The sequence below is a fragment of the Podarcis raffonei genome, chromosome 1, assembly GCF_027172205.1.
Source record: "Podarcis raffonei isolate rPodRaf1 chromosome 1, rPodRaf1.pri, whole genome shotgun sequence".
NCBI classification, from domain to species: Eukaryota; Metazoa; Chordata; class Lepidosauria; order Squamata; family Lacertidae; genus Podarcis; species Podarcis raffonei.
The window spans coordinates 82,451,526-82,467,512 of record NC_070602.1 but is presented as its reverse complement, the minus strand read 5'-3'; the positions used below and the strand labels follow the sequence as shown (position 1 = coordinate 82,467,512).

General features: G+C 41.0%; 3 protein-coding genes across 4 annotated transcripts; 1 reads left to right on the top strand and 2 right to left on the bottom strand.

The window, feature by feature from the left end:
• The first annotated feature begins 1,488 nt into the window (after positions 1-1,488).
• LOC128418735 (olfactory receptor 5AR1-like) lies at positions 1,489-2,427 on the top strand. Its single transcript, XM_053398730.1, has one exon. It carries the CDS (start codon positions 1,489-1,491, stop codon positions 2,425-2,427), a length of 939 nt encoding a protein of 312 aa, XP_053254705.1.
• Positions 2,428-2,787: 360 nt separating this feature from the next.
• Positions 2,788-9,457, bottom strand: LOC128402708 (olfactory receptor 1020-like). Of its 2 annotated transcripts, XM_053367046.1 has the most exons (2): positions 8,544-9,457; positions 2,788-2,818 (listed from the first exon to the last, which is right to left on the bottom strand). In XM_053367046.1, the coding sequence occupies exons 1-2, from the start codon at positions 9,455-9,457 to the stop codon at positions 2,788-2,790; spliced, it is 945 nt and encodes a 314-aa protein (XP_053223021.1). The 2 variants fall into 2 exon arrangements, with proteins under 2 accessions (XP_053223021.1, XP_053223027.1); XM_053367052.1 differs by lacking the exon at positions 2,788-2,818 and having other exon boundaries at positions 8,531-9,457.
• A 4,752-nt stretch (positions 9,458-14,209) lies between these two features.
• Positions 14,210-15,133, bottom strand: LOC128402702 (olfactory receptor 1009-like). The gene has a single exon (XM_053367034.1). It carries the CDS (start codon positions 15,131-15,133, stop codon positions 14,210-14,212), a length of 924 nt encoding a protein of 307 aa, XP_053223009.1.
• Positions 15,134-15,987: the final 854 nt, after the last annotated feature.

Here is a 15,987-nt window from a genome sequence, read left to right as displayed (position 1 = left end):
CATTCCAGGACGGGAGGGACTCACCTCACCCCCCGTATGGGAAGAAGACATGCCTCTATCTCTTTCTGCCTGCCACCCCCCCCCCTTCGTCATCGGAGCCCCGCTGTTGCTCTGGGAAGGAGCATTCCTGACAGAACAGGAGTTGCATAATTCTGCTGATCAATTGCTTGCTGGTGCCTACAAACCCTGTATCCTTTGCCCACAGGTTATGAAATCAAATGATGTTGGAAAGGGATCGGAGGGTTGCAAGCACTGCCAATCACCTGGTTGGCAGCATCTGCAAATTCTGTTTTCAACAGGAAGCTGCATTTTTACCTGTCCCACAGCTGACGTCATGGCCCATCCCAGATCAAGAAGACGCACATCTGATAGTTAACTCTTTATTGGCAAGATAAACACTTACAGCAGCTCCCACAGTGCTCTGGATACACACACAAATATACTCCTCTAGCCTATAGGAACCTAAAGGTCTGGAGCCTATGGAGCAGTTGCAGCAACAGTTAAATTCCACCTCTCCACCTGCTTATATGTTCTCCCCTGATGGGTTGTGCTCCAGCAACCAGAGACCTCTACCGGTATGGAAGGTGCCACTGCCCTTCCCACTTCAAGCCCCTCCTGGATTTAGGAGACAGCGGGCACAGGAAGGTGCAAAGTCTATTGAACCGTCTGCCGGCTGAACAGCCTCTTCTGCTGCGGCCCCGTCTGGTGTGCCTTCCTCCATCCCACACTCGTCCCTTGGCTCCTGCCTTGTAGGCAGTGTCAGGACCCATTAATCAATGGTCCCCTTGCCTGGATAACTCCCCTAGTCCCCTGCCTTGTCTGCACACCCTTCAGAATCCTGCCAGTCCTTGAGAGCGTTGGTGATGTCAGGTGCAGAAAAGAAAATGAGGGCCCCTGACAAACCATAATTAGTCCCATTGCCCAATAAACCCTGCCAGAAAGCCAGAGAAATGGATGTCATGTGTTTTCTTCTGCAGGGGGGGAGGGGAAATGACAGGGAGCATAATGAGAAAGCAAATTGCATGGGATGCCTATACCCTTGAAACCTCCACAAAGATATGTCTCCTGATGAGGGAATCAGAGATCAGAAATCCTCTGGGGACAGAGCTCCCTGCCACTGCCATTCTACTCTTTAATTACTGCATCATTTTTCGGAGGTAGGAAACTCAATGAACAATAAATAATCATCCAGGAGTTTACAGGGATCAGTTGGATGCTGACTTAACCAATGATCAAAACGTCAGAGTTCGTCTCTCCCACACGTACGAAGGTTCAAGGAAAAGACAAAGGGGAGCATCACTCAGGAACTCTGGATCTTCTAAAATCTCCACAAGAAGCCTTGGTAAGACCCAGCTATGTAATCATCAGCCTCACAGAGCAAGTGGGACCCAAGCAAACTTTGACATCTCATAGACTAATTAATATTTAAAACAACCCTGCCATCCACATTTCCTACATTTCTCCAGACCACTGTATCTTTTCCTTAAAATGGTGAATGAAAACAGTACCACCATCAAAGAGTTCATTCTCCAGGGCATCTCAAACGATCCAGGTATGAAAATCTTATTATTTGTGGTATTCCTGATCATCTATCTGGTCAATGTTGTGGGAAACCTGGGCATGATCATCTTGATCACACTTGATTCCCACCTTCACAATCCTATGTACTTCTTCCTCTGGCACCTGTCCTTCTGTGACATCTGCTACTCATCTGCTATTGCCCCTAGAACATTGTCTGACTTGTTATCTGAGAGCAGGACCATCTCCTTCCCTGAATGCACTGCACAGTTCTACTTCAGTTCTGCCTTTTTGGATGCCGAGTGCTACATTTTAGCAGTGATGGCCTATGACCGCTATGTGGCCATCTGCAACCCATTGCTCTATTCCACTGCCATGTCCAAGTCCCTCTGCATCTGGCTCCTACTTGGGTCATACATTGCTGGCACAACTAGTGCCATAATACACACATCAGCCACCTTCAGCCTGCAGTTCTGCAGTTCCAACCTCATCAACCATTTCTTCTGTGATGTTCCTCCATTGCTGGCAATTGCTTGTTCTGACACCCACATTAATGAGATTTTGCTTTTTGCTTTTGGTGGCTTTGTTGAGATGAGCTCCCTCTCCATCATCCTTCTCTCTTACATCTTCATTTTAGCAGCCGTCCTGAGAATGCCCTCAGGGAGACTCAAAGCCTTCTCCACCTGTGGGTCCCACTTCACAGGGGTCACTTTATTTTATGGGACTGTGATTTTCATGTATCTCCGGCCCACTTCTGTCTATGCCTTGGATCAAGACAAATGGGCTTCTGTGTTCTACACAGTAGTGATCCCCATGCTCAATCCTCTGATCTACAGCTTGAGGAACAAAGATGTTAAGAAAGCTTTCAGAAAACTCATTAACAAGAAGCTGAACTCTGTCTTAAACTAAAATGCAGTATTATTACTGAATTATTATTTTTTTGTGAATTGGTTCCATACGAACTTGACTTGTAGGTTTCAGAACGATTTCCTTTCCCTTATAGCTGATCATCAATTTCCTACTAGCTAGAGAACCAGAATATGAAGGAATTCAACCACAGAGATATTGTCTGACATTCATTGAGCAATGTCATTTGCAATTTCAAAATCATCTGTGCTGAATGAGGTTGACTGAAACTTCATGTGGACTCTGCAATTTAACAAGTTTGAGGCATTCTGAAAGCAGGCATTCAATCAGACCACCTCAGTGGAAGAGATGGGAAGTGTTATGTTGGGATATAAGGAAGATATCAGAAGTGTCCCTTTCTTTCTACAAGACATGACTAAAAGAAGAAATTCCCCTTGGAGTACTGCACCATGAAAATCATAAGAGCTCAAGGGTCCAAAAAGCATTACATTCAAATACAGCACCCCCTAGCATACATAACAGGAAGATTCCACCATCTTCTTTAAAAATGTGTCATCATGAAAACAGCTCTGATCTACAGCTTGAGGAACAAAGATGTTAAGGAAGCTTTCAGAAAACCCATCAACAATAAGCTAAGTCCTGTCCTAAACTGAAATGCTATGTTATTACTGAATGCTTTTTTTCCTTTCACTTATAGCTAATTCTCAATTTCCCACTAGCTAGAGAATCAGAAATATGCAGAATGAGGTTGGCTGAAACTTCTGAAATGACTCAATAGTAAGCGGTTGGAAAATTACAGCCTATCAGCCTATTCATTTCAAATATATCCCTTTACAAAAGGGCACAAGTCACAGCTAATACTACATGCAGTATTCATGCAGATACATCCTCACATCTGTAATAATAATGAGAAAACAGACCAGTTATCATCTACACTGCATCACTGTGCACATTTATTTACATGCAACATGCCACATGTGCAAAAACACTTTTGTTAAGCAATTATGTCATGAATGGCAACCTGTCGCCCTATAAATTTTGCTGGATTCCAGTTTCCATCAGCCTCAACTGATATGGCCAAGGTCACAAATGATGGCAGTATCTAGAAGGACTACAGCAGTATCTAGAGGGCCACAGGTCCCCCAACCCCTGAATTATGTGACTTCTCTTTTGTAAATCCCTACCTCACATTGAAGAGTATTGCTGGATCAGAGGAGTTTCTTTCTGCCTTAGATTCCTTTTTGCAATAATAATGTAATCTACTCACATTTGGGGCAGGGTAATAAAATCAATAACTATCAAATATATTGATTGGTTTGTGTCATCTGGTGTCTGGTGACTGAGGCTGCTTTTCTATATATGAGGAAATGGGACCCGTGGCCTTCCAGGTATCATTTATTCCAGCTCCAAACAGCCCCAGTCAAGGCAAATAGTCAGAGATTATGGGAATTGTCACCCAACAACATCTAGAGGACCATAGTTTCCCAGCTTTGCTTATACAGCCTTAACTGGAGTAGAGACCCATTGACCTCAGTAGGACTTACTTCTGAGATGATATGTATAGGATTGCACTGTAAAGCTTGTTAACTTTACTTAAATGATTCATATATTGTAATTCTGCTTTCTCTGTGTGTGTGTGTGTGCGCGCACGCGTGCGTGTGTGTACGCATGCATGCTTTTGCGTGTGCGTGTGTGAAAGTTCAGTCTTGCACTGGGCTTACATCTATATTTTTGTAAAATATTTGTTCTCCATTTTATTCATTTGAAAGAAATGAGCTCAAGTCCACACATAAATATGTTACAGTACATTTTCTATCACTAAAACAGCACAACTTGGCAACTCCTCTTGAATATTATCCTTATAGATTGTCTTTGATTTGATTTACTATATTTCTATGCTGCTTTTCCTTAAAATGAATCCCAAAGCAGCTTCTGAACAATAAATATTAACATGATAGAGCATAATAGAGTTTCACAAATACAGTATAAATTATGAAGAATGTAATTGTTTCACTGGTTATTTATTAATCAATCAATCTATAAAATACTATTAACAAAGCAACAACTATAAAATAATCATTACAATCAAAAAAATCATATTATATGATTGAAAAATCAATACATCATTTATAATCTATAAATCAATCTTAACAACATTAACAAAGTAGCAAGCAAAAACAACAACTCAGCACTGTTATGTTATCTGATGGACAGGCATAAACATGACAGAGATTGTGCTGATGGGGTATCTTATTTTTTGCATGCCACAGAAACTTTTTTTGTTGTTGTAAAAACAACACAGCTTTTTCTCTGATAAATGAATTATGCCTGAAAGTGGACCCATTGAAATAAATGGGCCTAAGTAACTCATTACTAGCTAAAGTCCATTGATGTCAATTGGTTTACTCTGTGTTTTAGTCATATAAAACCATTGGGAACAGTGTAAAGAAAAGGAACAAATTGTCCCATCCCAGTGTTCTGTGGGTATGGCCTCTAGAAGAGACATGACCAGGGGCATGTGCAGAATAAACATTCTGTGATATTCCGGCAGTGGACAAAGCTGCATTGTAACTTTTGAATAAATGTTTGGTTTTAAATGAATGAATGAATGAATGTTGAATAAGCATATAGCCATATATCTATTTAGTTTCCAATTCATATCCTTCTCCAGTATTGTGGGGTTTCAAACACAGTGGGGTTTCAAAAGAACAAGGGAATATAAGTAACAATATCGCCTCTGCAAGTTGGCCAGTGTCTGTTAGGATTCTTGCTCCATGTTTGCAGTCATGGGATTGTTGTTCTATCACATGACGGTGTATGTTTTTATTCCACAGTGTGGGAAGTGACAGAGACAGGATGTTTGTGTTACTGTGTTCTACGAAGTGGGACTATTGTCCTTTGTTCTTTCTCTTTGCTGTCTAATGAGAAAGAGGAAGGAGCTAAGTCAGAATGCTCCAAGTGTATTATATGTAAATAAACGTAGATTAGCCAAAATGCTGTGCTACTGAGTTCTGTTACATGAACTGCAAATATTCTGCAGGATCCCTAAGTGTGCTGATGCTTCTTGGTATCAGTCACTGTGATGTTCGGGCTGAAGAAAGCTTTTGAATCTATCCAAATGACCGACCAGGAGGGAAACAACGTGCCAGTTGGGCATGTGTCTCTGCCAGGGTCCTACATGCGAGTAGGATGATCCTAATAGTGTCACAATAATCATGTGTGTCCTGTTGTGGTTCCTGGCATGTGCTCTCCTCCTCCCCACCCCATGCCCAAGCACAGGACCACCTCATTCTGGCACTCCTTCAGAGAGCAATACAACAGAGTGATTTCAAAATGACAACAAAATATAAGCAGAGTGTAGGGGGACTAGAGACAGATGCGCTGTAGGGATAGACTAGTCATTGAGAGGAGTCAAAGTACTCTGGTACTGTTGAGGTTGTTGACTTCCAATTTAATAATCTGCCTTGGGTCTAGTTAAATGTAGTGGTGCCATGAGACCAATATGTCAACATTCTGCCCCTCTTATTGTAAACAAATTCATTAAAGTCTAATTAGGACTCTGTAAGAAGATGAACACGTTCAAGAAACTGTCCCCGTGAAAAATATCAGTCTGTCAAAATGGAGCAAGGTCCTGAACCCTGGCAAATGAGTAGCTCCATACTGAAATACCCTGGAGTTTGTCGTTTTTAAAATGTGTGGTGCTTGTATACACAAATAATGACCTGAGGCACATAAAGCCAACATTACTGCTTTCTTATAACAAATTTTTGGATGAGATGCCACTGCTATCCAAAAATCTGTCGTCATCAAACAACTGAATTTCTGTTTTAAGATGCTAATTGGTAATATAACAACAACCATGATGATGTTATCAGATCTTTGATTTGAAATCATTACCAGAATGAAATTTGTATGGTATGTTATCAGTGATGCGAGGACTCTGCTCTCAAAAACTCAAATTCCTATTCCAAAGTAATCCAGATTCCACACCAAGAGAGCCAGGATTCTGTAGCCTGTGTGAATTAAGTTAGAACATACATGTTGTTTTAGTTTTGCTTTTTTGCATAACTTACTCTGGTTTTTCTAGTCATTTACAGTAGAAAGGAACTATGCACAATACCTGAGCTATTTATCATCACTAATGGATCTTCTCCAAAGCGTTGTTGTGGCTTTTGCAATTTCACAAGTGTGAGGAGTTACCTGAAAGCAGCCATTCCATCAGACCGCCTCATTGGGAGAGATGGCAAGTGTTGTGTTGGGGTATCAGGAAAGCATGTCAGAAGGAAGCAGGCCTCTCAAAGAACAAATGTCCTTTATTACTACAAGACAAGACTAAAAGAAGAAACTCACCCTGGAGTACTGCACCATAGAAACTACAGGGGCTCAAGGGTCCAAAAAGCATTACATTCATACAGCACCCCCGGGCTTACATAGCAGGAAGCAGGGCTCACTTGCAGGCAGGAAGTGTCTTGTTTAAATGATTGTATGTAAGCCACTCTGGTAACCATTTTGGCTGAAGAGCGGGGTATGGATGACAACAACAACAACAACACAGGCTATACAGTGGGTGTTTTAAAGGTCAATCAATGCTATAACTTCATTGATTGGCTAAAAACACTGAAAGGTGGGGAAAGGCTAGCTTCTTTAAAAAAACAAATGAGAATAGAGCCTGAACATTTTGCCTCATATTTTTGGATCTACAAATGTTTGTACAATTTCTTTTGAACAGGTTATACCTCAATTTCTACATTCCAGTAATGAGTCCCATCCCACAAGTTTCAGTAATACCCATAAGGTTCCAATTCATCTTGCTTGTTTCCCATACTCTGTGCAATAGTATGGAGACAACAGAAACCATGAGTCATTCCCTCCAGCTGCTTCCTTCTTGTAGTTGCTTGCCCTTTACCAAGTTTCTGTAGCATCACTTCAGTTTTCTGTGCAGCAAATGAAGCTATTGTCCCCAGTACCAGGTGTTCACCTGTCATCTGTAATACTGTCTCCCTTCTCCTTAGGATTTAGTTTAAAGCACTCCTGATCAGGTTCAGGAGACTCTTAGCAAACATATTGTTGCCAACCACTGTGTGAGGTGCAACCCATCTCCTGCTAGAAGTCCTTCCTCAAGCATATAACACCTGTGTTCAGAGATCTGCACTTGTTGCCAATCTGTGACAGGGCTAGCTTCAAGGTTTTACTGTTAGTATTTAAACCCCTTAACAACCAGTCTACCTACGATATCACATTACCCCATGTGTGTACACAATCGACAGAATTGGCACGTTTATAAATCAACAAAATACCTGCACCACATCTGTAAGAGCATATCATTTGGTGTGCCAGCACTGACACTTTAGAACTCCTTGATTTTTTATATTGGACAGATGCCTTCGCTGTATTCCTTGCCGTACCTGTTAAAGGCATTCTTATTCAGATAAACCTACCCAGATGTTTAGAAATTTTGTAGGAGTGTTAATTATTTTAGTCTATTTTACTGCTGTTGTAACGTTCTGCATATTTTAAACTACAGTTGCAAAACTTTTTAGTGGTACAGTGGTACCTCAGTTACAGACACTTCAGGGTACAAACGCTTCAGGTTACAGAAACCCAGAAATAGTACCTCGGGTTAAGAACTTTGCTTCAGGATGAGAACAGAAATTGTGCTCCAGTGGCGGCATCAGGAGGCCCTATTAGCTAAAGTGGTACCTCAGGTTAAGAGCAGTTTCAGGTTAAGAACGGACATCGAGAATGAATTAAGTTCTTAACCTGAGGTACCACTGTACTGCTTTTCAACAAGTGTATAATCAAGAAGTTCATATATCTTTTCTTCTCTTCTTCAAAGAGGATATTCCTTGAGACTTGTAGACTTCACTGGGCAGATGCTATCAATTTTTCTTTGCTCTTTCAGAGGAAGTGGCTATTGAAGATATCATGCAAGAGAGAAATCCTGGATATATTTCCACAGTAGTCCAGCTTCTGACCCATTGCAATATTTTCTTTCTTTCTTTCTTTTCTTACTCCCTCCCTCTCTTATTTCTTTATCTTCCAGTTAAACATCAGCCAAATGTCAGAGACACAGCTGCAACCATCCAGCAGTCTGTACCAAAAGTCTATATCAATTATGCTATATCAATTATAAGCTTTAACATTGTCAGGCAACATACTTCTCCATCACCCGTCTCAGAGCACTCTTCACTTCCTTATTCCTCAAGCTGTAGATGAGGGGATTTAGCATGGGTATTACCACCGCATACAATAAAGAGGCCACTTTGCCTCCATTTCTTGATGTATTAGGTTGGAGATACATAAAGATAAAGCTGCCATAAAGGATAATAACAGCCATCAGGTGGGAAGAGCAGGTGGAGAAGGCTTTATGCCTGCCCTCAACTGAGCGGATTCTCAAAATAGTGGCAACAATGTAAGAGTAAGAGATAAGGACTGTCAAATGGGTGCTTATCAGGTTAAAGCTAGCAAATGAAAACATGACAAAGATATTGAGGCTGGTATCAGAACAGGAAAGTTGAAAGAGTGGGGGACCTTCACAGTAAAAATGATCAATGACATTAGGACCACAAAATGATAAACGAGTCATGCAACCTGTGTGTATCACAGCATTGACAGTTCCAGCAATGTATGAACCAGCCACCAGAAAAGCACAAACCTTCTGAGACATGGTGATTGTGTAGGTGAGTGGGTTGCAGATGGCCATGTAGCGGTCATATGCCATAGCAGCCAGGAGGTAACACTCAGTGGTGGCAAAAGTTACATAAAAATAGAACTGAACTATACACTCACTGAAAGTAATCACTTTCTTTTCCCTTAGGAGGTCTTTCAACAGCCTGGGACTGATGGTAGTTGAGTAGCAAATGTCTAAGAAGGACAAATTACTAAGGAAGAAATACATGGGGGTGTGAAATCGAGCATCAGCCCTGATTAACATAAGCATCCCAAGATTTCCCACAATTGTGATGAGATAATTGACTAGAAACAATGCAAACAAGATGGCAGCCAACTCTGGACTGTCAGTGAATCCCGTGAACACAAACTCCTTCACTCCACTGCTGTTCCTGTCAGGCATTTTTCCCCCCTGATGGAATCAAAGAGAAACAAAATGGTGGTGGGTGAGGAGTGGGAAGATTTGGAAATCAGCCACCATCAGAAATGAGGTAATCAGTCTTCACTGCTATATGTGCTTTTTTAAATAGAGAAATTGAGGTTTAAACCCCTGAATTATGGCTGGAATATAAAGTTTAAAGGATCACCATTGGTGGAGAAGACCTTTAACATATGAGGATGGTGTTTTCATATCTGCTCCTTCACAATTTAAAGCAGTGGCACTCTATTACCTTGAAATAAGGCAGTATACATAGCTTTACACAGCACAAAGAGAGGGTGATGTAGTAGGGTGGCCATATGTCCGGAACTTCCCGGACATATACGGAATACTGCAGTCGTAAGCAGTGTCCAGCTATAAATCGACAAAAATGTATGAGACAATCCAGACACATGGCAATCCATGTTGGCAGTGTCATTTTGGGGTGATTTCAATAAAAAAAGCTAAACAGCTTTAGGCAAAACTAAAAAAGCTAAACGACTTTGGCAAAAAACCCAAAAACCTTTTGTGTCCAGATTTTCACTTTTTGCAATACGGCAACCATATGATATAGGGAGGGCAGAGGGGGACTGAGCCCACATTCCGACATGTGAAGATTCCCCAGAAACACCTCTGTCTGCGGCCAACTTGCTGGTATTGAACACTAAGTGATTATTATCAGCAGTGAACTAGGCCTGTCTACAAAGGGGGACCACTATATGTGCACATGTCATTCTGTTAAAGAAAACACATGGAAAACATGTGCTCTTAAATTACACTGCATTTTGCAGTTTAATTCTGAGAATATTTCAGCGGAGCCCTTTCACAAACATGCATGCAGAAATATTGATATTTCCTTGATTGCAGTACTTACGACAGCATCTTCCTGTAATGTTTGTGTATGTGTGTGCGCTTTGTAATAGTTACATGCATTTAAGAGAAAAATAGTTAATTGATTCTATTCCAAGTGTCCAAACACAAAATATTGACACTATTATTTCATATCCTCCAACATTTCTATGATGAAAATAGGGACGTTCCATTCCATAATGATGATTTTACTATTTATACCCCACACATCTTACTGGGTCGCCCTAGCCACTCTGGGCAGCTTCCAACATATATAAAAACATAATAAAACAGTAAACATTTTTTAGAAAAAACTTCCCTGTACAGGATTGTCTTCAGGCGGCTTGGGGATCGAATAACTCCATACCCTCCAACATTTATCCAATGAAAATAGGGACATCCTTGGGGAAAGTGGGACATTCTGGGATCAAACCAGAAACTGGGATGACTTATCTAAATCAGGGACGTCCCTGGAAAATAGGGACACTTGGAGGGTCTGTTATTTGCTAACAGCAATCATAAGTTAAACATGCAGTTTCATTTTTTTCAAGAGAAGGGATTCAATTAGAACTTGTTTTTAACCCACTGTATATATGAGCCTATCTCGCATCTTTTGACCTTTAGAACTGTAATCTCCAGGTTGAAATTCCTGAATCAGGCCATATTTAAAGCAGTCAATAGCCTTTTGATGAACTTCACAATCTTGGGCTCCAAGACTCCTCAGATCTTTGGCTCCTTGCATCATTTAGGCTGCACTCTCTTCTCTGTCCTCCTATCAGACCAGACAGGCTCTGCCCACCAGCTCCTTTCATCTCCCTCAATAAGGGGTGTCTGCCTTCTTTTACCCTCTCTTTTTCCATGACTTACTATAGTGCTTATAAGCTATCAGGAGGAGTCTGGAGGCTTGGAAATTCTTATCCTCACCTTTACCCACCTGTAACCTATCCTGGTCAGCATGGTTAGGAGCAATGGGCTGGTCTAGCAGCTTCTATCCTACCATCAGGAAGTTACCTGGGATATCATTCTTTCCTTTCCTTGTGTCCTCCAGTGGAAGCATCTACTGGATCATTTGCTCTTACTTAGATCCAAGAGTGGAATCTGTATTCCTCCAAGGTCCTCTAAGATGCAAACAACTGTTTGATAGGCAAGCATGCTCTTGACTAAGATTGCTACAAATATTAGTGAAAGGCCTGCAGTTGCTGCATTGATTGAAAAAGTTCAGCATGTGCAACATAACATAGACCATAAAACTCTACAGTAGGGGTAGTCAACCTTTTTATACCTACCACCCACTAATGCATCTTTCTTGAGGGTAACATTTCCTTACCGCTCACCAGTGCTCGATGGAAGGAGGGTTCAGCTTGTGCAGTACAATCCCCTACCACCCACCTAGAATCCTGAAACGCCCACTAGTGGGTGGTAGGAACCAGGTTGACAACCCTTGCTCTACAGCATCAAATAGTTAATGGTCTCTTGTTTACTGCTCTAAGGTTGTTGACTTCCAGTTTAATAATCTGCCTTGCATCAAAGTTAAATGCAGTGGTACCATGAGACCAACATGCCAACAATATCCCCGCCCCCCTTGTGTACCAACTCCTTATGGGTTAATTAGTGCTCTGTAAGAAGAGGAAAGCTTTCAAGCCACTGTTCCTGTAAAAATAGCAGACCTTTCAAAATGGAGCAAGGCCCTCAACTCAGGCAATTGTGTAACTCCATACACACAATGAACATCCTGGAGTTTATAGGCTTTTGAATATGTGGTGCTTGTTACATGCATGTATATACAAATGCACACCTGAGATACATGCAGCCAAAGTCACTGCTTTCATGTGACAATTTTTTAAATAAGATTCCACCAACTTATAAAAAAAATGTGTCATCATGAAAACAGCTGGTTTGCTGTTTTATAACACTACTTGCCATTATCGGGTTTTATCCAATTTATATACAGAGTAGACCCACTGAAATTTATCAGCTATGTTAGTCATATCTGTTGATATTCTGAGTAGGATTAGTGCTCCATGGTTTTTATTGTTGTGTTGTAGTTTAATGAATTGTTTGTGTGCTGCCTGGGTACCTTAGGGTTGAAGGGTGGATTATAAATACAACAACAACAACAACACTAAGGAGAAGCATGATGGTGTTATCAGATCTTTTTAATGGAAATCTCCACTAGAAAGCAATCTGCATGGTACATTGTCAGTGTTGTTGGGACTCTGCTCTCAAAAAAACACAATATTATACTAAGTAACCCAAGAGAACCAGGGTTCTGTGGCCTCCTCCAAAACTTCCCTGCAGCTTCAACAGTTTCACAAGTATGAGGCACCAACTAGGCTACCACTGACTTCTGCTCTGTACTCTGGGCAGCCCAACCGGAAGTAAACACAAGTATATGGAGGTCACCAGATGGGCAAAAGCTGCTCAACTCTAACTTTCCCTTTCTCCAGCAAAATGGTTTTAACAACAATGGGTATAATGATTGACTTTATCTGATTGGTATTAGGAGAGTGCATTTTTTTATGTTTACATACCCAGTAGGGCAGGAATCACCTTTTTAATGTATGAAAGAAGACCTAAATTAGAAAGCTCATGAACTCCAGTCATTGTAGCTACCTGTTGTTCTTGAGTTGGCACACAGTATACCACCTCCAATCCCAGCTACAATAAAATTATAAAAACCAGTTTGTTTGTTTTCTGTGGAGAATCAACTACTTCTCCAACAAAGAAGACCAGAAGTAAGGCTTAATAAAAACAAAACAAGAAGTTCCTTCTCTAGAGTCTAGGCAATGGGTGCTTAAAAGGTGAAGCAATGCTATAACCTCATTCCTTGGCTAAAAACACTGAAAGGTGGCAGCAAGACAAAAGAAATGAGAGTAGTGTGTAGAAACTGGGATGTTGCGGACGCTAGAAACTGGGACATTGAGGACTAATGCTCATCCAGGGGAGGAGCAACTGCTGCTTTTGCAGCCCTTCCCCATGGAATCCCATGTCTTTTATACAGCGTCCACTAGAACACCCTGACTCTGTAATCACAACATTACAATACCCTCAGCAGTATGGACTGATGTAATACTAATAGCATTAGCTATTAATAACCTGGTTTAGACTGTGTGCCCTTCATCAATCCATGCTCAATCAGCCTCAATACGACTATTTAAAACATTATTTAAGTGCCTTTTTGAATCAGTTGAAGGCTCTTCTAGCTCACCATCTTGTCACCAACATGAGCCAGTCAGAAGCTTCTGCATGCAGGGAATTTTGGTGCTGACCATCTTCCTTTTGTTTGTCCCAGATATATGCTTCTTTTATCCAAAGAGGTTTCTATTAGCAATTCTGACTAGAAGCCATTGAGTTATCTATCCAATATAAATATGCCTAATAAGATAATTCTCCATGAAATTTGTCCAAAGTGAGGACTATAATATGAGCTTACCTTACAGGGGTTTGGTAAGATGCCAGAGAGAATGTATGGAAAGTGCTTCAGACATTTAGTTATTTGCTTTTATTTGATCAGAATATATATCTATATACGTAGCTTTTCAACAACATCTGGACTCAAAGTAGTTCATACAGTAAAGCTGAGCAACAACTTGAAACACCATGAAGTATATTTCACTTCTATCTTCTGCTCTCTTAATCAAAAAGGATATTCATTGAGTCTTCAAGGCTTCACTGGGAAGTTGCTATCAACTCCTTTTGGTTCTCTAAGAGAGGCAGCTATTGGAGAAGTCCTATTGGAAAATAGTCCTTGAAATAGTTCCACATGGCCCAGTTTCTGCCACAAAATTACTTATTCTTTTTTAATATTCCAGTCAAACATCAGCCAAATCCCAAATAAACAGCTGCTATCCTCCAGCAGTCTTCACAGAGCATTCCATATTAACATTGTCAGGCAATACGCTTCTCCATCACCCGTGTCAAAGCACTCTTGACTTCCTTGTTCCTCAAGCTGTAGATGAGAGGGTTTAGCATGGGTATTACCACCGCATACAACAAAGAGGTCACTTTGCCTCCATTTGTTGAATTAGGTTGGAGGTAGATAAAGATCAAGCTTCCATAAAGGATGATGACAGCCAGCAGGTGAGAGGAGCAGGTGGAGAAGGCTTTGTACCTGCCCTCAGCTGAGCGAATTCTCAAAATAGTGGCAACAATGTAAGAGTAAGAGATAAGGACGGTGAAATGGGTGCTTATCAGGTTAAAGCCAGCAAAAGCAAACATCACATACAAATTGATGCTGGTATCAGAACATGAAAGTTGAAAGAGTGGAGGACCTTCACAAAAAAAATGATCAATGACATTAGGACCACAAAAGGATAAAAGAGTCAAACATCCTGTGTGTATCATAGAATTGACTGTTCCAGCAATGTATGAACCAGCCACCAGAGAAACACAAACTTTCTGAGACATGGTGATTGTGTAGGTGAGTGGGTTGCAGATGGCCATGTACCGATCGTATGCCATAGCAGCCAGGAGGTAACACTCAGTGGTGGCAAAAGTTACATAGAAATAGAATTGAACTAGACACTCATTGAAAGTAATCACTTTCTTTTCCCTTAAAAGGTCCATCAGCAGCCTTGGACTGATTGTGGTTGAATAGCAAATGTCTAAGAAGGACAAATTACTAAGGAAGAAATACATGGGGGTATGAAGTCGAGCATCGGCCCTAATTAACATAAGAATCCCAAAATTCCCCACAATTGTGATGAGATAATTGACTAGAAACAATGCAAACAAGATAGCAGCCAACTCTGGACTGTCAGTGAATCCCGCGAACACAAACTCCTTCACTCTACTGCTGTTCCTGTCAGGCATTTTTTCCCCCTGATGGAATCAAAGAGAAACAAAATGGGAAAACTGCTTAGTAGTTTTCTGTCTGAAATAAGGTAAGAAATCTCCACAGTTATATGTGTTTTTAATCCCCAAAAGACGACAGTGTTGTCATTAAAGGATGGTCATTGGTGGAGAACAGAACATCATGTAGATGAGTAGTGTAGAATTTCCATCTCTCCAGCTTCAGAAATAAAACAGAGTCACTACATTACTTGACGTAGTGTTGCAATAAATAGCCATACACAACATAAAAGCTTGTAACTTTAGGAAGGGCAACGTGGGACTCAGCCACACCCACACCCTAACCCACATGTAGCCAACTTGGCTGATGACTGATCAACCTGCTTCTCAGCAAAAGGTTGCTCTAGCAGCTTCTACCCCGCCATCAAGAAATTACCTGGGATATCATTATTTTCTTTCTCCAGTGGAAGTTTCTACTGGTGCAACTGCTCCAATTTATGTTCAAGAGTGGACTGTATTCCTCCAAGAACCTATAGAATGCATCTTACACTGTTTGATAAGGAAGTATCCTCTTAGCTTGAATTGCTACAGACAAAGTGGAAGACCTGAAGTTGCTGCATTGACAGAAAAAGTTCAGCATGTACAGCATGACATAGTCCATAAAGCTCAATATCATCTGATACAAAATGGTCTAAGAACATTGACTTCCAGTGTAATGATTTGCATTGGGTCTAGTTATATACGAAGGAGCCATGAGACCAAGATGCCAACAAAAACTGTTTCGTCTTTTTGTAAACAACCCCCTTAAGGGCTAATTAGGACTCAGTAAGAAGAGGAAAACTTTCAAGGTCTTGCACCTGGTAAAAATATCAGGC

Coding starts and splice junctions, on each gene's coding strand:
- LOC128418735 (XM_053398730.1), top strand. CDS start 1,489: ATGGTGAATGAAAACAGTACCACCATCAAAGAGTTCATTCTCCAGGGC.
- LOC128402708 (XM_053367046.1), bottom strand. CDS start 9,457: ATGCCTGACAGGAACAGCAGTGGAGTGAAGGAGTTTGTGTTCACGGGA. Junction 2,819..8,543: donor CTGAGACGGGTGATGGAGAA/GTATGTTGCCTG, acceptor CAGTACTCCAAG/GGGAATTTCTTCTTTTAGTC.
- LOC128402702 (XM_053367034.1), bottom strand. CDS start 15,133: ATGCCTGACAGGAACAGCAGTAGAGTGAAGGAGTTTGTGTTCGCGGGA.